The 26,923-nt window shown below is 47.7% G+C and overlaps 1 protein-coding gene across 1 annotated transcript in view; it reads left to right on the top strand.

Annotated features, from left to right (window-relative positions):
• Nucleotides 1–26,923, top strand: part of ZCWPW1 (zinc finger CW-type and PWWP domain containing 1) — a 645,937-nt gene that overhangs the window by 298,044 nt on the left and 320,970 nt on the right. The window contains exon 6 of the mRNA XM_086945720.1: nt 220–295. Coding sequence (XP_086801846.1) covers nt 220–295 — 76 coding nt within the window. The remainder of the gene's footprint in view (nt 1–219; nt 296–26,923) is intronic.

Raw genomic sequence — 26,923 nt, 5'->3', positions numbered from 1 at the left:
GAAATGATCTCATACATTATCATAAGCCCCATCCCTGCATTTAGCCCTGCCACTACTGCTCCCCCAATTCTTTACATAAAGTTTTTGAGGAGTGCCCAACTTTAAAACATTTTGCCTGGGGGGCATGGGGGTGTCAGAGAAAAAACTCTTGAATTATTCTGATGTAAACCTTTTGATATTTATCATGCTCACGAGTTGTATTTTGTGTTTGTACCGCAGGTGGCCTGGCATGGTGGAAGCTGATCCTGACATTGGTGTATATTTTCTGTTTACATCAAATTTTGATCATCTTCCGGTATGTATACTCACATCTTGCATTGATTAGGGCTTCATGAGACTATATGATGATGTTTTGATTATTCAATAATTATCTGGTTATGATGCTTTTATGTTTTGTTCTCTAGTGCTATTGATGCTACCCTAGGACATGTTTTGATTTTCATTATTAGGATGTTAATCTGTGGTGTACTTTGACATTTATTCCTGTAGGTGTTTTACAGCATCTAATTCATTCATTGATGTGTGTGAACTCGTACTCAGAGGCTGTTTTAATTTTTTTTATATACATAGTTTGAGGGGATCCTCAGTCTGAATTGTTGCTTGACTAGACAAATATTTTCATGCTTACTTCTTGTCTGCTTTTCCATTGTAGGGCCACTTGCCTATCCCATGAATAGCCTTTGACTTTGCCATGTCGTTGAGACCTGTCTTGCTTTATTTTATTGAGACCTTCAGTGAGAGTCCTAAACGGATTCCAGAAGCACGTTAACAAAGAGAAAACCTTTCTCCTCCCTCAAGAGTTCTTTATTCCGTAGCTGTGCCTATGTGCTGTCTTCAGAGACACATTATAGGGGAAATCAATTTATAAGTTAATTTTATGTTTTTTAAGTTTAGAATGTTAGCATTTATCATATGGTTCATGCTCCTGATGGGGTTCTAAAATGTTCTGATTTACTTCAGGACCCTGACCACCCTTTTCAGAGTTTAGGATTTAAACAGGGTGTTGGTTGTAGTTTGACTTATATGATAGGTCTTAGGTGACATGCTTGATATAAAGAGACATGCCCTGAACACGGTTCTGCTGTGTTAGAATAGAAGCATTTCCACAAGCGAATACCTACCCCTCTCATGTTAAAAGATATTTTTTTTCCCAGTCCTACTCTTGTCAGTAGGTGGCGTCATGCAGCTATGTGTCGGGTCAGTCCCGCCTCTGATGTGATGACAGGGCAACTTTATCTGTACCTCTTCTACACTCTGAAGTCAGTTCCTTCCTTTCTTTCTTCTCCTTCCAATGAGGATCCAGAGCTCCTTTGAGTCCTGGACACTTGACAGAAATTCTTGCCCCAAAAGTACCCAGTGAGCAAGGGACATGTCCCCCTAAACATTACCGGAGTCAAACCCTGTAGGAACTGCCATCGCCAATGTAGGTGAGGGATATGCACGATGTCTGTCTCTGGTGTCTTGGCTCCAAACATGTTGTGCGCCTGCTGAGTGACAATGAACTCAAACTCGCCATTTCAGGACTCCGAAAGAAGACCCGGTCTCGTCTAAATCCAGGGCGCAAATGTCTTCCCATTCCCGAGGCCGATTTTGTGACTGCTTGTCATTAATGTCTTGCAGCTCAGAGAAGTTCAAAAAATGTAAGAAACATAAAAGATCCAAGCACAGCTTCCGGTTGTACCGTCATTTCCTACATCTGGAGTACCTCCAGACTCCTGAATTTAAATCTGATTCCAATTCTGCTTCCAATTTACCAGGGCTTCCCTTGGCCATTGACGATAAAGCAGCAACTTCAAAGACTCAAAACAGCATTTGAGAAAATATTTGATGCTCCTCTGAATCCCTCTTGTGCACCTTTATTCTCTCAGGAACCGAGGCGGACTCCGGTTGGATTATCGGTATCAGGTTTGTGCTCGATGCCGACTCAACTCAGCTCAAACTAAGTCTGACCCTGGCTCTTCTCAGAACTCAGCTCCACCTGCGACACTGCCTATAATGGCACAGCTGATGCCGCCAGCCCGGATTGCAATGCTGCCACAACACCAGAAGCAGAGCCAATAGTTTTCCGGACTTAGAAGCTCAAACAAAACCACAGGCAATCCCCCTTTACTCACATTCAGACCCTGAAACCTCACAGCTACAAGATGACAGTGATAACACCTGATATGATGATGAAAACCTACTTTAAGACTTGAAGTAGGGAAAAATTGTAGGGCTTTACCAGCACACCTAGTATCAATTATTAAGTTTTATACACTTGTATTACGATTGTCTGTTACTACAATCCCATTAATTAAGCTATAGGGACATTCTCAACAATACTCTTCCAAAACAGAAAATCCAGAACAAGTACTCATCTCGCTGTTCATTTGTTTTTATTCTAAAATCAGTTATCTCCATAAATAAACTCCCAGCACGCGACTTGCGGACATGTGTTTTGTCATACAAAAGGCTTTTTCAAGGCATATAGCTAGTACGTATCACAAAGTTCAGGACCATATGACGTCCTAAAAGAGATCAGGAACCATGTTGGGACCAAGCCTGGTCACACCCCATTAGATTTGTAAGTTTCCAAATCCGGTTACACCCGGTATCGGAAGAAGGTTTCCAGGTTAGGGGAGCGTCTGATGCTCACAGGGAGCGTGTTCCATGTCTTCGCCGCAATGAAGGAGAAAGCCCTCCCGCCTGTTCTGGTTCTGCGGATGCGAGGGACTTCTGCTAGGGCGAGGTTCTTTGGCCGGAGGTTTCTTTCGGGCACGTGGAAGGAGAGTCGTTCGTTGAGGTATGTTGGACCGGCATCGTTGAGGCTCTTGTATGTGTGGGTGAGGAGCTTGGAAGTGATCATGTCTTCCATGGGCAGCCAGTGGAGTGTGCCGAGGTGTGGGGTCATGTGTTCGCGACGGTGCGCACCCTGCACTAGTCTGGCAGCGACGTTCTGGATGGTTTGTAGTTTGTGGATCAGGGTTTTATTAGTCCCAGCATAAAGTGCGTTGCCGTAGTCTAGTCTGCTGGTGACATGTGCGTGGGTGACGGGGAGGCTACCAAGTTAATTTGGCGACGCATGGAGAGGGAGGAGTCGAGCATGATGCCAAGGTTTCGAGCGTGGGCGGTGGGGGTGGGCGGCGTGCCGAGGGAGGCGGGCCACCAGGTGTGGTCCCAGGCTGACTGGCAGGGTCCGAGGATGAGGATCTCGGTCTTGTCAGAGTTCAGTTTCAGGCAGTTGTCCTTCATCCATTCAGCCACGTTCCTCATTCCTTCTTGGAAATTGCGTCTGGTGTCCTCGGGGTTATGTGTGAGGGAGAGGATAAGCTGTGTGTCGTCGGCGTAGGAGACAATGTTGAATCCGTGTCGTCGTACGATGGCGGCGAGTGGGGCCATGTATATGTTGAAGAGGGTCGTGCTCAGAGATGACCCCTGGGGTGCCCCGCAGATGACGTCGGGTTTGGAGAGGAACGGTGGGAGTCTGATCCTTTGAGTTCGGCCCATCAGGAAGGATCTGATCCAGGCAAGGGCGTTGTCCTGGACTCCGGAGTCGTAGAGTCTGAATCCCAGAGTGTGATGCGAGACAGTGTCGAAGGCCGCTGAGCGGTCCAGTAGGATGAGGGCTGCGGTCTGTCCCTGGTCCAGTAGCCGGCGGATGTCATCGGTGGTGGCGAGGCGGGCGGTCTCGGTGCTGTGGTTCTTGCGGAAGCCGGACTGATAGGCGTCCAAGATCAAGTTTGATTCGATGAAGGTGGTTAGTTGGGTGGTGACGAGTCTCTCTGTGACTTTGGCCGGGAAAGACAGCAGGGAGATGGGTCGATAGTTCTTCAGATCTGAAGGGTCGACTGTGGGCTTCTTGAGGAGGGGTTTCACCTCGCCCCTTTTCCAGATGCTGGGGAAGATGCCAGTTTCGAAGGAGGAGGTGATGTTCCGGTGTAGCTCGGGTGCTATGGTGGCGGCTGCCCTGTGGAATACGTGGGGAGGGCAGGGGTCTGTAGGAGCTCCTGAGTGGGTTTTCCGCATGGTTGTAGTGATGACTTCTGTGGTGGAGGGGTCCCAGGCCTTTATGGTACGGTTACCTGTGTTGGCGGTGGGGGCCGTGATTGTATACGGCGTCTGTTCGCTGAAATTGTCGTAGATATTCCTGATCTTTTGAAGGAAAAATGTGCTCAGTTTGTTGCAGAATTCATGGGAGGTTGTGATGTCTGTGGACTCGCAGGGGGGCTTTGTGAATTCCTTTGACGCTGAACAGTTCCTTGGCGTTTGAGGTGTTGCTCAGGCCCTTTTCCCGGATGAAAGCCCGTTTGGTGTTTCTTAAAAGCTGGTGGTAGGTCTTTAAGGCAGTTCTGTAGGCATCAAGGGTGTCAGTGTTTTTCAAGCGGCGCCATGATTACTCAAGACGTCTGCAGGTTCGCCTGGATTCTTGTAGTTCCGTGGTAAACCAGGCGGCTTTCTGCTGGTGCTGTTTGGTGGGGCGTCGGAGGCGTGCGAGTTTATCTGTGCAGCCGGTGATCCAGTGGTGGAGCTGATCAGCTGAGTCATTGGAGTTCGCCGAGCCCGACGGAGGGGCTAAGAGGAGGGCCGCGGTTAACAGGTCTTCTGTGACTTTGCTTCAGTTCCTCCGTGGCAGGCGAGGTGGAGGCTTGGGTGCGGAGGAGGTCTGGCAGGTGAAATGGACCCAGTGGTGGTCCGTCCAGGAGGGTTCAGTGGTGCGACTGAAGCTGATGTTGGTCCCTCCTGCGAAAACGGGGTCGAGGGTGTGTCCTGCTCTGTGGGTGGTGGTGCTGACCAGTTGCTTCAGCCCGAGGTTGTTGAGGAGGGCGATGGAGTCGTGGTCGTCCTGGTCGTCGAGGTGGAATTTGAGGTCCCCGAGTAGATGTAGTTTAGGGAGGCGATGGTTTGGGGCGCTGAGAGTTCGGTCATGGTCATGGCGTCGCGGGTCCGCGGTCCCGGTGGTCGTTATATGAGGGTGCCGCGTAGGGTGGAGGTGGCGCTGGACTGGAGCTGAAAGTGGAGATGCTCTGTGTTGGTGTCGGGGTCGTCGGAGCTGGAGGTGGTGAGTAGGAGGTGGGTCTTGTGGACGATGGCGAGCCCCCCTTCCCTCCGCCCTACCCCGGTTCTGAGCGGGCGGTCTTTTCTCAGGATCTTGTATCCGTCGGGGATGGCTGTGGCGAGGTCGTGCCGGAGGACGGGTTGGTTCAGGTTTCATTGAAGAAGGCGACGTCAGATGAGATGGTGTCGAGCAGGTCCCAGATTTCTAAGGCATGGCGGTGTATGGAGCGTACGTTTAGGAGGATGCTGGAGAGGAGATCAGCGGTGCGTGCGTCCGGCGGGCTCTCGGTGGCAGAGGGGGGACGATCCGTGATGAATGATCTGTGGCACGGTCCACAGGAGAACGGGCCGTGTGTGAGGCCTGGCCGCAGGTATCGAGCCGTCCCGGGTTGAGCTTGTGCAGTGTGGCCGAAGAGTACCGTTGGGGGGCTGAAGATCCAGGGGTCCCGCCCTTGGCTGCGTCCGGGTCGTGGACGGGCGCAGACAGGTTTGCCTTTGGCGGCACGCCCGCTGCGCGCGGTCGCCAATAAAGAGAGGCGGGACTGGGTCTGGGGGCAGGGCTGGAGAGCTCTAGGCGCGGAGGTCCCAGCAGGCTCAGGCGCTTTGGGGAGAGCGCTACAGGGGAAAGTGAGAGCAGGGGGGGGCAACCTGTAAGAAGGAAAAAGGAAAGAAGGCGGGGGAGGGAAGTGGCGCTGTGAGGCAGAGGTCCCACGGGGTAGGGAACACAGCGCTCCTAGGCGCTGAGTGAGCAGAGGTACACGAATTAACAGTACAAGATTCAAAATTACGATGAGAAAACACAATTCCGTCAATTACTGAAGAGATCCACAATAATACAGATTTATTTCAGTAAGGTGCAAAAACCTGTGGCAGGGTCCGGCCCGGGGCTCGAACCCTACCTGAAGAGCCTTAGTAGCCGGGCGCTTTGCTGGCGGAGCTGCGAGAGGAGCGCTGCCTGGACCGAGGTCTGGGCTTTACAGGCTCTCCCCCGCAGCGGTCCCATTAAATAGGGAAGGGGGGGCGGGAGTAGCGGAGGCGGGACTGGGCGGGGGCGGGGCTGGAGAGCTCTGGGCCCAGAGGTCCCAGCAGGCTCAGGTGCTGTAGGTAGAGCGCTAAGGGGAAAGTGAGAGCAGTGGGGGGGAACCTGTAGGAAGGAAAAAGGCGGGGGGGAGGGGGGAGGGAAGTGGCACTGTGAGGCAGAGGGCCCACGTGGTAGGGAACACAGAGCTCCTAGGCGCTGAGTGAGCAGAGGTATGCGGATTAACAGTTCAAGATTCAAAATTACGATGAGAAAACACAATTCCGTCAATTACTGAAGAGATCCACAATAATACCGTCTTATTTCGGTAAGGTGCAAAAAACCTGTGGCAGGGTCAGGCGCGGGGCTCGAACCCTGCCTGAAGAGCCTTAGTAGACGGGCGCTTTGCTGGCGGAGCTGCGAGAGGAGTGCTGCCTGGACCGAGGTCTGGGCTTTACTGGCGCTCCCCCGCAGCGGTCGCCATTAAATAGGGGAGGGGGGCGGGAGTAGCGGAGGCGGATTGGGTCGGGGGCGGGGCTGGAGAGCTCTGGGCACGGAGGTCCCAGCAGGCTCAGGCGCTTTAGGGAGAGCGCTAAGGGGAAAGTGAGAGCAGCGGGGGGCATCCTGTAGGACGGAAAATGGTGGGAAGGTGGTAGGAGTGGGGAGGGAAGTGGCGCTGTGAGGCAGAGGGCCCACGGGGTAGAGAACACATCGCTCCTAGGCGCTGAGTGAGCAGAGGAACACAGATTAACAGTACAAGATTCAAAATTACTATGAGAAAACACAATTCCGTCAATTACTGAAGAGATCCACATTAATACAGTTTTATTTCGGTAAGGTGCAAAAACCTGTGGCAGGGTCGGGCGCGGGGCTCGAACCCTACCTGAAAAGCCTTAGTAGACGGGCGCTTTGCTGGCGGAGCTGCGAGAGGAGTGCTGCCTGGACCGAGGTCTGGGCATTACAGGCGCTCCCCCGCAGCAGTCGCCATTAAATAGAGGAGGGGGCGGGAGTAGCGGAGGCGGGACTGTGTCGGGGGCAGGGCTGAGAGCTCTGGGCACCGAGGTCCCAGCAGGCTCAGGCGCTTTGGGGAGAGCGCTAAGGGGAAAGTGAGAGCAGCGGGGGGCATCCTGTAGGACGGAAAATGGTGGGAAGGTGGTAGGAGTGGGGAGGGAAGTGGTGCTGTGAGGCAGAGGGCCCACGGGTTAGGGAACACAGCGCTCCTAGGCGCTGAGTGAGCAGAGGTACACGGATTAACAGTACAAGATTCAAAATTACGATGAGAAAACACAATTCCGTCAATTACTGAAGAGATCCACAATTATACAGTTTTATTTCGGTAAGGTGCAATAACCTGTGGCAGTGTCGGGCGAGGGGCTCGAACCCTGCCTGAAGAGCCTTAATAGGCGGGTGCTTTGCTGGCGGAGCTGCGAGAGGAGTGCTGCCTGGACTGAGGTCTGGGCTTTACAGGCACTCCTCCGCAGCGGTCGCCATTAAATAGGGGGGGGGAGGGGCGGGAGTAGCGGAGGCGGGACTGGGTTGGGGGGCGGGGCTGGAGAGCTCTGGGCACGGAGGTCCCAGCAGGCTCAGGGGATTTAGGGAGAGCGCTAAGGGTTATGTGAGAGCAGTGGGGGGGCAACCTGTAGGAAGGAAAAAGGCGGGAAGAGTATTGTTGAGAATGTCCCTATAGCTTAATTAATGGGATTGTACTAACAGACGGTCGTAAATTACACTTTGGGTGCTCCGGGAGTTTTCAAAGCGCTCAAGAAATGATACACACCTATATTTTGCCACTATAACTAATATTCACTAAGGGTGCTTACAAAGATTAGGGGAGGAAAACACCCAACTCCTCGCTGCGTAATCAGAACGATTAGGCACACTTTAGAATTTCACACAAATTGAAGCACTCCACTCATAACCGCTTAAAAATAGCTAAGTTCATTGAATATTATGAAATCATCCAAGAAAGTTTTCATGAAGATTTTCTTCTTTTATTCTTTTTGTCCACATCCAATCCCAAACCAACGCGTTTCGCCGAGGTTAATAAACACCTATCGGCTTCATCAGGGCTGGAAATAATACAAAACAATGCTGTCTTACCGTTATGCTGTCTTACCATTTATGTACATATTTAATCAAAATACATTTTCATGCAAATTGAGTGAAAAAGCCTCATGTGAAATTGCTCCAATGGTCTATTTATATCCCTAAAGTGAACAGATTTAAATCTGTTCACTTTAGGGATATAAATAGACCATTGGAGCAATTTCACATGAGGCTTTTTCACTCAATTTGCATAAAAATGTATTTTGATTAAAATCACCGATGAGGTGTATGAGGGGATTGTATCTTCACTTGAGTTTGATGATATGAACTGGACTTAATGTTGCCATAATATGAAGATGATTTGAGGTGCATGTATTCACCATAGTAAATGTGGCACAGGTTTCTTTATGGGCCGTGTGGGCTCTATCCTCTTTTAATTTATGATGAAATATGTACATAATGGTAAGACAGCATTGTTTTGTATTATTTCAAGCCCTGATGAAGCCGATAGGTGTTTATTAACCTCGGCGAAACGCGTTGGTTTGGGATTGGATGTGGACAAAAAGAATAAAAGAAGAAAATCTTCATGAAAACTTTCTTGGATGATTTCATAATATTCAATGAACTTAACAGACGGTCGTAATACAAGTGTATAAAACTTAATAATTGATACTAGGTGTGCTGGTAAAGCCCTAAAGTTTTTCCTTGTTTTGTTGCACATCCAGGTGTGCTAATAACACCTCTAGGTAGTAGGTGTCAGGGCGAACATAGCACCCATACCTAATACTCTAAATAGGATATGTATATTGCATGCTTTTACTGTATGATCTTTACAATGTGTTAACAAATGTACGGATGTTTCCCTGTTAGGGAACATCACTACCTATTTCACTTTTTGTGTACTGCTTAAGACTTGAAGTATGCCAATGGCCTGGACACAGCTCCAAACATTGGTTTATACCCCCCCACCCTACCCCCACCCTTCATCTGGTTGTGGAAACAGAGGATTCCGTCTTCTTTACTGCAGTGATAAGCAGGGCAGTGGAGATTTCACCTTGTTCACAGCAGAGGGCAAGAAAAATGTCCTGACTGAGGTCCCTTATCCAGGACAAACAAGCCACACAGTTTTCCTGCTTTTTAACGAGGCGCTTATTAAGTTGTACTGATGGGCTTGAGTGGAACATGTATAGGGCTATCGTGCGGAGTATGACGCCAACTACAGTTATGTTATGTTATGTATTTGTTGAGCGCGACAGCTGCCCCAGCGACGGGGCGTCCCGGCGCTAAGAACCATATCATAACCAACTGAGAAAGGGGGAAAAGGGGGCCTACAGGGGGGGGGGAAGAGGTGAGTTTTAATAGCTTTACGAAAAGCGGACAAGTTGTCAAGGCAGCGGATGTGGAGGGAAAGGGAGTTCCATAGCTTTGCTCCCAGCAGACTGAATGAGCGTCCTCCGATGCGGCAGAACTTCGTGTGGGGAACCAAGACTAGGTGTTGCCCCATGTAACGAAGGTTGCGTTGGGGGATGTAGGGTGTTAACAGCGAGCGTAGGAGCTCGGGGCCCACAGTTTTCAGAATTTTAAAGGCAATGGTGAGGGCTTTGAATTGGATGCGGGCTTCCACGGGCAGCCAGTGAAGTCTGTGAATGGTGGCTCTCGCGAAGCACCTTCTAGGAAGGCCTACTATTGCCCTGGCCGCAGAGTTCTGTATTCGTTGAAATCTCTTGGTTTCAGACTTGTTCGCGCCTAGTAACAGGACACTCGCGTAGTCCAACCGGGCAAGGATGGTCGATTGGACGATGAGTTGCCGGGTTTTAGGGTCGAAGAAGCCTAGAATGGGATTGAGGCTTCTTAGCAGCCCAATACAAGTCGTGGCTACTTTTTTGGTGTGGGTCTGGAAGTTTAGCGCTGAGTCCAACCATACTCCCAGGTTTTTTGCCAGAGTTTTGGGGGGGGGGGGCTGGGCCCAATGAGGGTGGCCACCAGAGATCACTCCAGCTGTTGGGGTTCTTGCCCAGGAGCAGCACCTCGGTTTTTCCTGCATTAAGTTGAAGGCAGTTTGCAGTCATCCAGTTGGCGACGGCGGCCAATCCATCCCTAAATCTAGTGGCATCGGAGGAGGGCGCCTCGTTGAAGGTGATTACCAACTGTGTGTCGTCGGCGTACGACACCAGTGTGAGATCCCACATTTTGGCTACTTCCGCAAGAGGCTGCATGTATAAATTAAAAAGGGATGGACTGAGGGGAAAGCCCTGTGGGACTCCTTGGCCTATCGCTTGTGGTTGGGAGATAAATGGGGGAGCTGACACCCGGAAGGACCTACTCGTGAGGAACGATCGGAACCATTCCAGTGCCAGGTCCTGGATCCCAATGCTTTCCAGGCGTCTTAGAAGGATGTCATAGGAGACCGTATCAAAGGCCGCGCTGAGATCGAGCAGTATCAGCGCAGCACTCTGACCGGTGTCCATGATCTTCCGCAGGTGTTCAGTGGTGGAAAGGAGAGCGGACTCCGTACTATGGCCCGGCCTGAACCCGTGTTGGGAGGGGTCTAGGATGTTATTTTCCGCCATGTGGTCATTTAGTACGTTGTTCGCGTGAGCCTCTGCTAGTTTGGACACCCAGGGGAGCAGTGAGACGGGCCTGTAGTTCTCCGGTTTAGTGGGGTCTAGGGTGGGTTTCTTTATAATGGGAGTGACCCAGGCCTGTTTCCAGCAGATGGGTACTGTGGCCGAGGAGGAGAGATTGAGGAGTGAGGTCAGAGATGGGAGGAAGAAGTCCAAAGCTCCCAGAAAATGGACTGGTCTCATAGGATCTGTAGGGGCACCGGATTTCACCTTCCTGCAAAATTTGGCTAGCTCCTCATGAGAGATAGCTGGCAGACAGGTGAGCCTGGAGCCCTCGAAAGGGGCGTTGGGAGAGTTGGTGCAATCTGAGGGGTTTTGTGTGAAGGAATTGTAAATCTTCCTCACCTTTTCAGTGAAGAAAGTGGCAAGGTCTTCACACTGCTGAGTTGAGGAGATGTAAGAGGCAGGGTTGCCGCCGGTTTGTAGTTTTTGGGTGATTTTGAAAATAGTTTTCGTGGGGTTGGGGCTTGCGCTGATCTCGCTAGCGTAGAAGGCTGCACGAGCAGCGCGTATAGCTTTGTGGTATGCTTTGAGCACGCCCAGGTATGAGTTTTTGTCCTCGTGATTGTAGTCTTTCCTCCAGTGTCGTTCCGCTCTCTTGCATTCTTTCCTAAGTAGTTTCAATTTCTCGTCGTACCAAGGGTTGGAGGGGGTGTTACGTCCTTTAGTCCATTTGGCCGGTATAATAGCATCCAGTCCCTTGGTGATCCGTTCTTGGAAGGCAGCATACGACGTGTCAATGTCGTTAGTACCCTCAAAGTTAGGTTTGCCTAGACTGGCAGAGAGGTCTATTTTATGGAGTTTGTGCCAGGGCCGTTTTAGGCAGGAGGCGGATGCCGTTTTGTTGGGTGGGGTGATGATCGGGATAGAAAATGTGACAAGAGAGTGATCAGTCCAGGCCATGGGCTTAGGAGAGTCAGCTCTGGCTTCTGGAATGTTGGTAAAGACCGGATCAAGTATGTGACCAGCGACATGCGTGGGGGATTGTATGAGAGGGGTCAGTTGCAGGGCTGATAGGTCCGCTAGGAAATTGCTGATATTAGTGTCCGAGATGTCATCTAGGTGGAGGTTAAGGTCCCCTAGGATTGTAAAATTAGCGGAGCTAGTGATCAGTGCATGGGCTGTCTCTAGGAACTCCTCTATGAATTTCGAGGAAGGCCCCGGGGGTCTGTAGATAAAAAGGCCAGAAAGGGAGCAGTGAGGGCTAGTGGAGATTTTAAAACGCGCACATTCACAGCCAGTAATGTTTTCCTTTAAGAATGAACAGGTGAAGGAAGTTCTATAAATGGCGGCAATGCCGCCTCCCCTCGAGTCTCTATTGATGTAGGTCATAGAGAACCCATCCGGTAACGTTAGATTGGGGATGCTGGTTAGATCATCCCTAAGCCAGGTTTCACATAAGAACATAATGTCTGGGTTCTCGTCTATGAGAAGCGTTTTTACCTCCGCATGGTGTTTGACCAAGGACCTGACGTTGAGCTGAGAGATAGTGAGCGAGGCCTGGTTACTTCTGGTAGCTTTGTGGCTAAGTAAACATGGCTCAGGTATAGCTAATTTACAGGCCTTACATTGAAGAGCAGTTCGTCCAATGCATCCCTCTAATTTGTCACATCGTTGGCCTGGGTTGAGTGACCAGAGTAGGTTTCTGTCGTAGACGTATGCTGTCCGTGGTTTTTGTGCAGGGGGTCTGGCGAGAGGCGATGACTTGGCGAGGACGGGCGAAGACGGGCTTGCCTTAGGCGCGCCTTCGACGCGCCTTTGGCGCGCCCGCTGCGCCCGTCCGCTGCGCGTACGGTGTAAGCACATACTATCAAGGAGGGAGGAAGGTGGGGGCGTGGCCTCGAGTGGGCGTGGCCTCGGCGGCGCAAATAGTTAAGCGACGCGAATAGTTAGGGAAACTCGATTCCACAGCCAGCGCTAAAATCCGCTGTGCAGAGTTTTTAAACCAGAGTTCTGTGGTGCCAGGAGAAGAGTGCGTTTAAAAGCAGCAAGTAAGTGGTGACACAAAGTTTTAAAAAACGAGCAAACAAACTCCCGGCTTTTCGCCTCAGGTGGAAACAGGTTCTGACTGAAGACGCTTGTATTCAGCGGTTTAAGCAGAGCGAGGTGGGGGCGTGGCCTCGAGTGGGCGTGGCCTCGCGGCTCGCTGTCAATGGCGGCGCGAATAGTTAGGGAAACTCGATTCCACAGCGAGCGCTAAAATCCGCTGTGCAGAGAGTTTTTTAACCAGAGTTCTGTGGTGCCAGGAGAAGAGTGCGTTTAAAAGCAGCACGTAAGTGGTGACACAAAGTTTTAAAAAACGAGCAAACAAGCTCCCGGCTTTTCGCCTCAGGAGGAAACAGGTTCTGACTGAAGACGCTTGTATTCAGCGTTTTAAGCAGAGCGAGGTGGGGGGCGTGGCCTCGAGTGGGCGTGGCCTCGCGGCTCGCTGTCAATGGCGGCGCGAATAGTTAGGGAAACTCGATTCCACAGCGAGTGCTAAAATCCGCTGTGCAGAGAGTTTTTTAACCAGAGTTTTGTGGTGCCAGGAGAAGAGTGCGTTTAAAAGCAGCACGTAAGTGGTGACACAAAGTTTTAACCACATGCGCGCTGCTATTATTCTGCTGGAACGCTGACTTTTTAAAAAACCCATTGTTCATGACGAGCTGGGCTCGTCATCAGTGTGCGAGGAGGCTACACCATGACGAGCCCAGCTCGTCATCAGCCTCAAAGGGGTTAAAAAACGAGCAAACAAGCTCCCGGCTTTTCGCCTCAGGAGGAAACAGGTTCTGACTGAAGGCGCTTATATTCAGCGTTTTAAGCAGAGCGAGGTGGGGGGCGTGGCCTCGAGTGGGCGTGGCCTTGCGGCTCGCTGTCAATGGCGGCGCGAATAGTTAGGGAAACTCGATTCCACAGCCAGCGCTAAAATCCGCTGTGCAGAGAGTTTTTCAACCAGAGTTCTGTGGTGCCAGGAGAAGAGTGCGTTTAAAAGCAGCAAGTAAGTGGTGACACAAAGTTTTAAGAGACGAGCAAACAAACTCCCGGCTTTTCGCCTCAGGAGGAAACAGGTTCTGACTGAAGACGCTTGTATTCAGCGTTTTAAGCAGAGCGAGGTGGGGGGCGTGGCCTCGAGTGGGCGTGGCCTCGCGGCTTGCTGTCAATGGCGGCGCGAATAGTTAGGGAAACTCGATTCCACAGCCAGCGCTAAAATCGGCTGTGCAGAGAGTTTTTTAACCAGAGTTCTGTGGTGCCAGGAGAAGAGTGCGTTTAAAAGCAGCAAGTAAGTGGTGACACAAAGTTTTAAGAGACGAGCAAACAAACTCCCGGCTTTTCGCCTCAGGAGGAAACAGGTTCTGACTGAAGACGCTTGTATTCAGCGTTTTAAGCAGAGCGAGGTGGGGGGCGTGGCCTCGAGTGGGCGTGGCCTCGCGGCTCGCTGTCAATGGCGGCGCGAATAGTTAGGGAAACTCAATTCCACAGCCAGCGCTAAAATCCGCTGTGCAGAGAGTTTTTTAACCAGAGTTCTGTGGTGCCAGGAGAAGAGTGCGTTTAAAAGCAGCAAGTAACTAGTGACACAAAGTTTTAAAAAACGAGCAAACAAACTCCCGGCTTTTCGCCTCAGGAGGAAACAGGTGCAGTCAGACTTGCACAACGAGGAAACACAGTTGACCTTACTCCAAACTGTGGAGTTAATATCCACGACTGCATAGTGAGCAGAGCAAGACGTACCTAGATGTATTGAGGTGCTCTGACTTGAAAATACACCATAAAAACAGTATAGGCAGAGACTACACAGGGAAGGGGACCAAACGGATCGCCTACTAGCATGGATATTACGAAGGAAGCATCCTCCCCAAATGATATCACATCTGCTTATCCCGGAGGGCAAACTGGTAGCTACACAGCAGGCCATAACAGATACGTTCAAATCTTACCTATTGACCGTGTACACCACGGACCCTACCATTACACTGGCCAGGTATGTCCTGTTTCTGAAGGGCTTATCCATCCCACAGTTTTCAGACAAGGCTACTGCAGAGCTCGAAGCTCCCCTATCACTCAAGGACCTACGAACAGCTGTGTGCATGCTGCCAATCTTGAATACCCCAGGAAGAGACAGATTTCAAGGCCGAATCTTACTAGGCTTTTCAGGCAGAGGTGACTCTTCCCCTACTTGAGGTTTGTAATGAGGCCAGAAAGATAGGCACTCTTCCACCGAACATGGGGGAGGGGGAAATCTGTAAGCTCCTGAAACCCGGGGGAGATGGGTCAAACCCAGCAGCATATTGGTCAATCACAATAATAAATTTGGACGTCAACATTTTTAGCAAAGCATTAGCAAATCGACTGGCCCCTCATTTGCCCAACCTAATTTACGAGGACCAGTGTGGCTTCATTTCAGGCAGAAACACATACATGGCCCTCAGGCGGCTTACTCACATGCTACACGAGACCCTGGTGGGGGAGATCGAGGTAGCTCTGGTTTCTATCGATTTTGCCAAGGCATTCAACACAATGGAATGGGGCTTTCTCTTGGAGGTTCTCAGAGTAGTGGGCTTTTGCCCATATTACGGGAAGGGATCAAACTCCTTTACATGAATACGTCACCATAGACTGGGTGGGACGGGTCCGATCGGAGTCCTGAACACTGGGCTGGAGCACCAGACAGGGTTACCCACTGTCACTACTACTATTTGTCTTGGTGATCAAACCGTTGGCCATTCGGGCCCGACACCAACTGCAGCTGTATAGTATACACCTAGGCAACGTCCACCATGTCATATTGCTGGATGTATGACGCTACAATGCGTTATTTTACAACGCAGACCATTACATCGCAATTTTTACAACGCAGGATCCATTACAATGCATGCCTTTACAACGCATGTCATTACATAGCAGATACTATTACAACGCATGCCATTACAACGTAAGTATAGGTAAGTATATATTTTTTTTTAAATGTAATTAAGTTAATTTAATTAATTTAATTTAATTAATTTTAAAATAGTAATTAATTTAATGTAATACATTTAATTCTATTAATTTAATTTAATTAATTTAAAAATTGTAATTAATTTAATTTAATTAATTTAATTTAATTAATTTAATTTAATTAATTTAATTAATTTAATTAAATTAAAAAATGGAATTAATATAATTTATTTAATTTAATTTAATTTAATTAATTTAATTTAATTAATTTTAAAATGGTAATTAATTTAATTTAATTAATGTAATTTAATTAATGTAATTTAATTAATTTATAAATTGTAAATAATATAATTTAATTAAATTTAATTAATTTAATTGATTTAAAGTCGTTTTTTTTAAAAAAAAAAACTGAACCCTAAAAATACCCCTGTACCCCAAAACCCAAACCCAGCCCTAAAACTTAAAAATACCCCTGTACCCCAAAACCCAAACCCAGCCCTGAAACCTAAAAATACCCCTGTAACCCAAAACCCAAATCCAGCCCTGAAACCTAAAAATACCCCTGTACCCCAAAACCCAAACCCAGCCCTGAACCCTAAAAACACCCCTGTACCCCCAAACCCAGCCCTAAAACCTAAAAATACCCCTGTACCCCAAAACCCAAACCCAGCCCTGAAACCTAAAAATACCCCTGTACCTCAAAACCCAAACCCAGCCCTGAAACCTAAAAATACCCCTGTACCCCAAAACCCAAACCCAGCCCTGAAACCTAAAAATACCCCTGTACCCCAAAACCCAAACCCAGCCCTGAAACCTAAAAATACCCCTGTACCCCAAAACCCAAACCCAGCCCTAAAACCTAAAAATACCCCTGTACCCCAAAACCCAAACCCAGCCCTAAAACCTAAAAATACCCCTGTACCCCAAAACCCCAAATCAACCCTGAAACCTAAAAATACCCCTGTACCCCAAAACCAAAACCCAGCCCTAATACCTAAAAATACCCCTGTACCCCAAAATCCAAACCCAGCCCTGAAACCTAAAAATACCCAAACACCCCAAAACATATACCTCAGTACCCCAAAACATATACTCCTATACTCATACTTATTTTTAAAATTACTTAAATTAATATATTTAATTTATAATATAAAAAAATAAATAAATATATTTATTTATAATTAATAATAATTAAATTAATTAAATAATATTAAATTAAATAAAAAAATTATATACTTACCTATACTTACGTTGTAATGGCATACGTTGTAATAGCATCTACTATGTAATGTCATGCGTTGTAAAGGCATGCGATGTAATGGATCCAGCGTTGTAAAAGTTGCGTTGTAATAGAAGTCCGTTGTAAAAGTTGCGATGTAACGGTGCAATACCCATATTGCTATATGTGGACAATGCTTTTTTTATATTTCGTGGTTGCCCCAGTATTGGAACTTTCATAGATTCCCATAGCTTGTATCATACCCCGTCATCGGAATGGGAGTCTCGGCAACAAAATAACATAGTAGTGGGTACAAAAGAGAAAGAAAAAGGCCTAGGCCTCATTCCCTTTTGTAGCATATCCACCTCTTTTTGCAAAAGAGACCTACACCAAGCAACAGCCAATCAGAACAGCCTCACCCTATAGAACCCTCCTGAGAGAACCTCAGAGCCTCAGATTTTCTACCGCACGTTGTGCTATGTGAGTCTCCTTTGAGCTCTGCTCACCTCAACTCTATTTGAGGATTTTTTCCTGCATTTTTTTTTCAGAATTGTTAGGTGTTTCATCTAGAAATGTCTAGCAAGGAGAAAAAAAGCCCTTTTTAAGGCTTGTTCCACCTGTGGCAAGAAAAGGTTGTATGTGGAGGACAGGCATAAAGACTGCATTTATTGCCTGTACCCTGGTCATAAGGCTGTGGACTGCAAGATCTGCCGCACCTTCTCTTCGAAGACCCTCCCGGACCGTGAGGGTCGCCTCCTCACTTGGCTCCAGAAATTGAAGTCAAGTGACAGTGAGGACTCTTCATCTGCAACATCATCCAGAAGGGCAGTCAAAAGGGGTAGAGCTTCCCCTTCTTCAGAGCGTCCAGTTACAGCCTCAAAAAATACCCTCCGTGAGTCTGAGAGCCGGAGTACTAGCAAATCTCCTCACCACGGTGTAAAGGAGAGGGAAGGACTATCTACAGCTACAGCAGTGGTGGAATCTGCTAAGGTGTTTCAGAAGCCCTCTTCTCTGTCATCTGAGAAGTCAGAGAAACGTTTCAAGTCGTCGACGACGCTGCAGAAGACTCCGTCAACGAAGGCGTCTAAATCGCAGGTAAAGAAAGTTACTCCGTCGACGGGCTCGTCGATGGTGCAGTCAGCGTCGAGGGGAGTGTCGACGACGGTTACAGCGACGTTGACGAGTGTATCGCCAACGACCGCGACGACGACGAGGGTGTCGACGACGGCGGTGGTGACGACGGTGTCAGTTACGACGACGGCAGGAGCGTCGACAGTCTCGTCGACGGCAGTGTCGACGACGCCCATCTCGTCATCGAGGATTCAACCGTCGACGGTGGATCTTCCGACGGCGACCTCGTCAGCGAGTTTTTCTATGGCAACGCCGTCACCGATGGTTCCGTCGACGAAGTCTTCGTCGACGGAGAGGATTACAATTTCCTTAAAAAGGATAACACCGGATATGACATCTCCAAGGAGGGTTACCCCCTTGCCTCCTGCACTGTTGCTTGAGGAAGAAGAGGATTCTGATGGATATGATCAGGACTCTTTCGGCTATGCACATAGTCCTTCTCAGTTGTTGGTGAAATGCCAAGAGACTGATTCTGAGGGCGAGTACCTTCATGAATGCTCTTACCAGCTGTCTTATCGACGTCAAGAGAGCGCAGGCCAGGAGATGGTTTCAGTTCCTTCTTCCCTCTTGGCAGATATTCATGGCATGTTACAGGATTATAGGGCCAGGTATTCCCAGGCTCCTCCTACTGTTACCTCTGTCCCGGCAGTACAGGCTGTACCTGCTCCAGCTACAATAATGGTTTCTCCGGAAGTGCCATCCCAGGTGTTTTCTCAGCCACAGACACATGTTCCAAGTATACCTCCAGTGATCCAGAAGGTTCAGGATGTTTCCTCAAATGAGGACCAGGATAATGACAATAGGCCTAACCAAGGTTTAGAATGGGATAATTATGTAAGCCCGGACCCAGCGTCACCTAGTCCAGACCCAGTGGACTCTTCCCCCAGCGAATATTAGGGGATTTCACAAGTTGATGGAGAGAGCCTCTAGTAGGTTCAAACTTCCTATACCTTCTGTGCAAACAGAGTGCTTCCTCTATGATTTTAAAGAACCCTTTAGGAAGGTGATCCGGTCTATACCCATTGTCAGTCATGTCTGGGATGAGGGTCTAAAGGCAATAAAAAACCCAGCTACAGTAACTCCAGTTTTGTCACGCCTGGAAAAGAAGTACAAGGCCCCTGAGGATGGTCCGGTGTCTTTGACTAGGCAGCTGAAACTGGATTCATTAATTTCGCAGGCGGTGCAGAGGAACTCATGTAATCCTTCGGCACCCCTGACAACTCCTGATGAAGCGGGCAGGCGCCTTGATAATGCGGGGAAAAGATTCTCCTCTATGGCAAGTCTTCTGGTGCGAGTGGCGAATGCATTGGCGATCCTTGGCATATATGATCGCCAAATGTGGTGCAAACTATCACCATATTCGGACTAACTTCCCCAGGAGTCCAAGGTGGAGGCCAAGAAGATCCTGCAGGAACGGGAAGCGACATCGGCAGAAGTGATAGACGGTGCCATGGATATTGCCACTACGGCTTTCCGTTCGCTGGCTGTCGCAGCTGTTCTTCATCGCCAAGGATGGCTCAGGGCGACATGGTTCAGGCCGGAGGTCCAAAACAAGATCCTGGACCTCCCATTTGATGGTGAGGCATTGTTCGGCAAGTGCATCGATGATGCCCTCCAGGATATAAAAAAGGATATGGAGATAACTAGGTCTCTCTGTACTCTTCAGTATAAGAAGGCTCCTTTCCGGGGGGCCAGAGAGAAGAGTACTACTTCCTACAGAGGTTCATACCAACAGCAACGGTACTCTTCTTATGGATCAACGTCTCAATCGTATTTGGAACCTTACCAATAAAAGCAAACCTCATCTTTTTCTAGGTCCAATGCTAGAGGAAAGCAGAATCGCCAGGTAGGTGATACTTCCAAGAGACAATAGCGGCGTTCTGGCTCTGCCTGCTGTACCCACCTCCCCAACAACATCTGTGGGAGGCAGGGTGTCTCAATACCTCCACAACTGGAAATGGATAACATCAGACCGTTGGGTGCTCAACAACATTCAAGAGGGCCATACACTAGAGTTTATTCAAATACCACCTTCCAAGCCCCCTGCGGCCATGCCTTTGAAACATCTGTGTCTCTTACTGCTCGAAGTTCATCAGATGGTATGCACCTGTTACAACGCATTTTTTACTCCGCACTACCACTACAACGCAGGCATTACAACGCATACCGTTACAACGCATTGCGCTGGGGGGCGCTCTAGGATAAGAGGTAAGTTTAATTTACTATCCAACACCTTCCCTAGGGTCCACGGGGACTGGAGTTAGAATAGTAAATTATACTTACCACTATCCAGCACCCCAAAGCGCTATGCGTTGTAGCCGTATGCGTTGTAAATACCGCGTTGTAATGGTATGCGGAGTAAAAGTATGCGTTGTATTCAAATTTCAAATTTATTTATTATGTTTTGGCTCTCAAAGAGGGCCACATAAACATGTACAGACAAAGTAACAAAATCATCAAAAGTGCAAGAGCCATAAAAACATATTATTCGAACCGTAATAGCTGCACTGCAAACCATCAGTCCCACAAGGCCGGGCCGGCACAATCTTCCAGAAACATTAATAAATAGCTAAAAATCCTTTAAAAAAGTTAAAAACATAAGCACAAAACATTTCATTCGGTGGGCAATAAAGTGCATGAAGAAAATCTTGTAAAGTGACAATGCTGAGGCGTAGACAAATTACTTTAAGCCATCGATTGCGCAAGCTACGTAACATAGGACAAATCAAAAGTACATGCATACAGTCCTGGTTATTCAATTTACATAAATTGCACAACGGTGAAGTACCATGCCATTTGGACAGCAGCACATTAAGAGGGATTAAGTCGTACCGTAATAAAAACCAAAACCTACGTATCCCATGTGGTAAGTTCCACAGGGCATACGGTTGAGGCTGTTTCAACCTATAGGAGTAGATGAGTGGCTCCACATTCCTTTTATCTCCAACTGTTTTTTTGTCGGATAGAAAACAATACTCCCACGAAGCCTCCTTAAGGACCTGCTTTAACTGCATGGGAGAGTAGGAGAAAAGCGCGCTTTCATCCAGTCTAAGGATTTTCACATCCCCTCTAAAATTACTAACGAGTTTGGAGAACTCCTTAAAATTGCCCAAAAGTTCATTTTTGAGTAAAACTCGCAGGGTTCCCTCTCTTGCTCTGGCCAAACTGGCTACCCACCTTATTAAGGCGCACAGCCCCTGAACCCAGGCACTCCTGAGTCCAAAATCCAACCTGCAGGCGGCCAGTGGACAGGCATTGTTTAAAGTCGAGAGGGATCTTAGGAGTTTTCCCTCAATCTTGTGGCAAAAGTCCCAAAGTTTTATCTCTATTATTTCTATACCATACAAGATGGTTGCGGGGATTTTAGCTCTAAATACTTCCAGAAGGCTAGAAAAATGTCTTTTCCCCGTTGCCAGGTATAGGGACTTTAACCCATTGCCATGGGCAAGAGCTTTGCGGGAGCAATGCTCTATATGGAGATTCTCGCTCATATTGGCCGAGAATATTTTCCCTAAAAATGTATAACAAGTTACGACCTCCAATCTATGCCCTCCAATAGCCCAACCAAAGTTTGTCGAGCGGCATTTCTTCCTACCAGCAATACACATCACCTTACTTTTATTAATATTGATCTTCATATGATGCTCCCCAGCAAAGTCCTGAAGAGCCTGAAGCCGATTTGCCAGACCCACGGGAGTTAAGTCAAGCAATAGCACATCGTCGGCATACATCAGACAGGCGATTGGCACCCCTCCTATCAACGGTGCGATCCCCTCACTGTGGGACACAGCAGCAGGGAGGTCAGTTGTATATAGGGAAAACAACAGGGGCGCCAATAAGCAGCCCTGTTTTAGGCCATTCTGGGATGGTATTTTGGCCGAAAGCCCCCTTTCACCCCCCATTAGGACCCTGCACCAGGTCTCAGTGTGCAGAGCCCGCACCAATTCCAACAGGGGAATAGGGACACCCAGCGACGCCAATTTTCTCCACAGCGTTCCCCGATCTACTTTATCGAACGCTGTGGAGAAATCAATAAAGGCAGCGTATACGACACCCCCTCTCACCTGGACATATTTGTCAGTAATAACCTGAAGGGCAGTCAGGTTGTCCAGAGTGCCATGTTCCCTTCGGAAGCCAGTCTGTTCCAACGGCAAGATGTTTCGCTCCTCGACCCAATCAGAAAGAGAACTCAGGAGGCATTTCGCAAAGACCTTTCCGATGGAGTCGAGGAGCGCTATCATGCGATAGTTACTGGGGCTGTCCCTTGCCCCCTTTTTGAAGATAGGGACCAGAATGCTTCCTCTCCACGATGCAGGGACGCGTTTGGAGAGATGGCATGCCCTAAACAGGGGGTATAAGATTTTGCTCCAGGTTAAAGGGTCTTGTTTTAGGACCGTCATCGGAAGCTCATCCGGTCCCATGGCCCCAGAGGAACGCATATTTTTTATAGCCAACTCGATTTCCTTCTCAGAGGGAAAGAAGACCGAGTCATCAGGGGTAGCATACATAATGTTATCCACACTTGTAGTCCCATTCCCTGCATATAATTCTCGGATATGAGAGGACCATATATCTTCAGGTATAGCTATGGGAGTGGGGGAGTGGCGTGTACCACATCCTTTCCCAATTATTGCCCAAAAGTCTTTAATGTTGCCATATGCAGCAGATTCCCTTAGTTTGATCCATACTTCATCCTCCCTGTCCCGTTTAATTTTTAGCTTGAGTCTGCTTCTCTTTCTTTTTAACCTAGCGATATTTTTCCCACGTTCCGGTACCCTTTCAACGTACTGTGCACGTATTAGTTTGTTTAATTCCCTATTTAAATTACGGAGAGTCAGAGGAACTACCTCTCCTTTTTTCCTAGGGGGGACAGTTTTTTTAGCATTCAAAAGAATCTTTAACATGAATTCCTCAAAACAAACTATTTCATTTCCGTTCCACTCTTCTATTTCCTTAAGGGTATCGGTCAGTAGCTCCTGCACCCCATTAATGGCGGCATTATTCCAGAAGCATCTTCCAGATGTCGAGTGGAAAGTGGCCTCCTTGCCATTTAGCGACCAGGATGCCGTATTCAGAGAATTTAACGAAATTGATAGTAACAATATACTATGGTCGCTCAGAGTTGTGGGGGTGATCTTTAAGTCAAGAATCTGGGGAAACAGACTGTAGCTGGCGATGGCATAGTCCAAAATTGATGACCCAAAGGGGGATTTGTGGGTATAATTTGCGGGGACGTCAGATGGAAATCTTCCATTTAAGATGATACCATCCCCGATCGCTAGTTCTTTTAACAAGATCTTCCCCCTTTTATTTGTCTTTAAGTTTTCAGGGAAAAGCGTCTGGGGGATGCAATGTGCTTCCTCCTTAGCTTTATCCCTGAAGAGTTTTAGACTAGCATTTGATACTTTACAATTCAAATCACCAATCAGCAAAATTACAGGAAAAGGAGGTGAATTTTTTATCTTATCCATATACTGGAGAACCCGCTGCAATTTATCATTAAAACATTCCTCAGGCGGAATATACACATTAAAAATTACCATGGGGTATTTTACATTGTCAAGGAATATATTTTCTAATGTTATTGTGTGGAAAAGTCTACTGGAGTCAATGTAATGGGAAAATCTCCATTGAAACTTATTTGACAGTAAACAGGCGAGGCCCCCCCTAGCATGCCCTTTCTTAGAGGGCGCAGCCGGAATTTCCAAAACATAGAAATCTTTTAAAGGCGTTAACCTATCTATGCACCATGTTTCCTGGATACACAATATATCAGCCTCCAGAGTGGATAAAAAGGTCATTTTCTCCGGGCTGCTATGGAAACCGGCCGCGTTCCAGGAAATTATGTTTAAGGCTGGGTTAAAGATGGTGGAACAATTTGGGGTTATCCTTATTTTTTGTTGATAATGCACTATGGAGCCAATTCCACCGGTTATTGTCATCATTGAGTGTGGAATTCTCAACTAGTGGAAGAGGCTTCACGTGCGATACTGAGCGTTTTCCCCTGGAAACCCAAATTTTCAGGTCTCTCAGAGGAGAGGTTACCCCGTTTTGCTCACCACCCCTCAACCCCTGTTTATCAGAAGAGTTTGGCTTGCCTAGGGTAGAGATAGGGAGAATATCAATACCTAAGCGTTGAAAATTTTCAGCCTGCTCTAGTATCAAATTTGTTATGATAGGGGAATAAAATTTCACCCGAATACTCAAAACCCGACTTCCACCCAACAGAGTCACCAATTCTATGTCTCTAGACTGAATGTGGTAGAGACATTCGACCTCACTGAAACGCTTGAGAAGCCAGGCTCTATTTAACAAGAGGTCAGTATCAAATAATGGAACAAAATCTAGTACACGCACATCCACAGGGGCCTTTGGCCTACTTACAGGCCGAGCCGGAGGGCGAGAATTTTCGGAGTCAATTGTTACCACAAAGGGGGGGGGCCAAAGGGTTTAAAGTCCCGGATGGATAAGAAATTGGACCTCCCAGTGCACTCCGAGAAGGTGAGCCTGGGAGAGAGCCCCCAATTTGTGGAAAATCTTCCTGGGAAGGCAGGCTGCCTTGTTCATTTTCCTCCTCCACTGAGGTTGAAGTGGTTAAGTTCACATCTATTTCCACTTTTAAGGAAGTAGATAAGGATTCCCCATTCCTTGTTTCATTCTCCCTTGCCTCTGTGCATTTTTGGAAGATGATCCTCCGTTGCTTCTTCTTTCTATATTTTCGAATTGGTTTCCTCTTACTGGCTTTGGTACTTTTTTGTTTACCATGTTTTCTCTTTTCTTCATTGACCTCGAGTTTGTTGGCCAGGAGATCTTTTCCGCCATCCGGGACAAAGATAGAAAATAACTCCTGGGCCGTTTTGGGGCCGGGCAAGACCTTATCCTCCTCCTCTATCTCCAGGACTAAATTCTTGATACAGTTTGATGCTGCAGTATGAGGCACCTCCTTAACCCCTTCGCTGCTAGGCCTTTTCCCCTCCTGTGCTGAGCCCTTTTTTGGCAATTTGGGGTAGTGCGCGCTTAGGCCCCTGTAACTTTTTGACCACATAAGGTATCCACGCCAAATTTGCGTCCTTTTCTTCCAACATCATGTGGAATCCAAAGGTGCCCAGGGTTTCTGGATTCTCTTGGAGGGGTCCCAGAAAGTAACCAAAATATAGTGATTTTTTTGTTTTTTTCAGAAAAATTGGAAAAACGGGCTGCAAATGAAAGCCTCTGGGTTTTTCCCTAAAAACGTTATCAAAAAAGGGTTTGTGGGGCTGAAATCTCCATTTTCATAGCTTTTAGGGAATAACAGTCTTTTGTCAGAGAACCGACATTTTTCACACAGTATTGGCATTTTTCTGTGACATAGCCTATTTTTGCTATTTTTAGAGCTTTCTACCTCCTTCCAGTTAATGGTAGAAAAGAGTTTGAAAGCAATAATGGATCCTGGAATGCTGTACATTTTCGAAAAGTACACAAAATTCTGAATTCTGAAAGGGGTCATTTGTCTAAATCCATGAAGGTTTCTTTATAGAAACTAACAGTTAAATATCGAAAGCTCTTGGAAAGCAATATACCGTTATGTCCGTTAGACCTTCCTGGTTGTGGGGATATATAGGACTTGTAGTGTCACCAAGAACCCGACAAACCCAGATCCAAAAACTGAGGAGCAACTTGCAATGGTATTTTTTCATTTACCGGGTATAGAGCACTTTGTTTTGGAAAATGTATACATGGAAAAATCTGTATGAAAGTCACCTAGGTATTTCTGAATTGGGTACAAATTATAGAGTTCAGAAACAGTATATAATTGCTAATTTTCAAAATTGGGAATACTCATACTAGCATGAGAATTATTGGTCATTTTTCAAAAAAAATTTTTTTTAAACACAATGTGTTTCATTGAAAGGGAGAAATGCATGAAAGCTCAATGGGTAATAACAGTTAATTTACAAATTTGAATTACCCCAATTCTCCCGATAAAAACGGTACCTCACTTGTGTGGGTTGGCCTTGTGCCTGCGACAGGAAACGGCGAAAAATGCAACGTGCTCACACCTAAATTTTGCAGTTACAAATTGACCCTTTTTTGGCAAAGTGCCTACCTGTAGTTTTTGCGCCCTGGCTCTGCCTGCACCTAGGGAAACCTAGCAAACCTATACATTTTTGAAAAGTAGACACCCTGGGGAATTCAGGATGGGGTGACTCCTCTGCCTACCCCCAGGTTTTGTTACCCAGAATCCCTTGCAAAGCTAAGATTTTGACAAAAAAAACACATTTTCCTGACATTTCAGTGGTGGAAAGTTCTGGAATCTGCGTGGATCAACAAATTTCCACCCACCCAGCGTTCCCCCATGTCTCCCGGGAAAAATGGTACCTCACTTGCCTGGGTAGGCATAGTGGCTGCGACAGGAAACAGCGCAAAACGCAACATGGTCGCACCTCAATTTTCCTGTGAAATTTTGAGCTTCTTGGACAAAAAGACTACCTTTAGTTTTTGCGCCCTGGCTCTGCCAGCACCTAGGGAAACCTAGCAAACCTATACATTTTTGAAAAGTAGACACCCTGGGGAATTCAGGATGGGGTGACTCCTCTGCCTACCCCCAGGTTTTGTTACCCAGAATCCCTTGCAAAGCTAAGATTTTGACAAAAAAAACACATTTTCCTGACATTTCAGTGGTGGAAAGTTCTGGAATCTGCGTGGATCAACAAATTTCCACCCACCCAGCGTTCCCCCATGTCTCCCGGGAAAAATGGTACCTCACTTGCGTGGGTAGGCATAGTGGCTGCGACAGGAAACAGCGCAAAACGCAACATGGTCGCACCTTAATTTTCCTGTGAAATTTTGAGCTCTTTGGACAAAAAGACTACCTTTAGTTTTTGCGCCCTGGCTCTGCCTGCACCTAGGGAAACCTAGCAAACCTATACATTTTTGAAAAGTAGACACCCTGGGGAA

Source organism: Lissotriton vulgaris, chromosome 12 (assembly GCF_964263255.1).
Source record: "Lissotriton vulgaris chromosome 12, aLisVul1.2, whole genome shotgun sequence".
NCBI classification, from domain to species: domain Eukaryota; kingdom Metazoa; phylum Chordata; class Amphibia; order Caudata; family Salamandridae; genus Lissotriton; species Lissotriton vulgaris.
The sequence above is the reverse complement of the archived record's forward strand: the minus strand, read 5'-3'. Positions and strand labels throughout refer to the sequence as shown.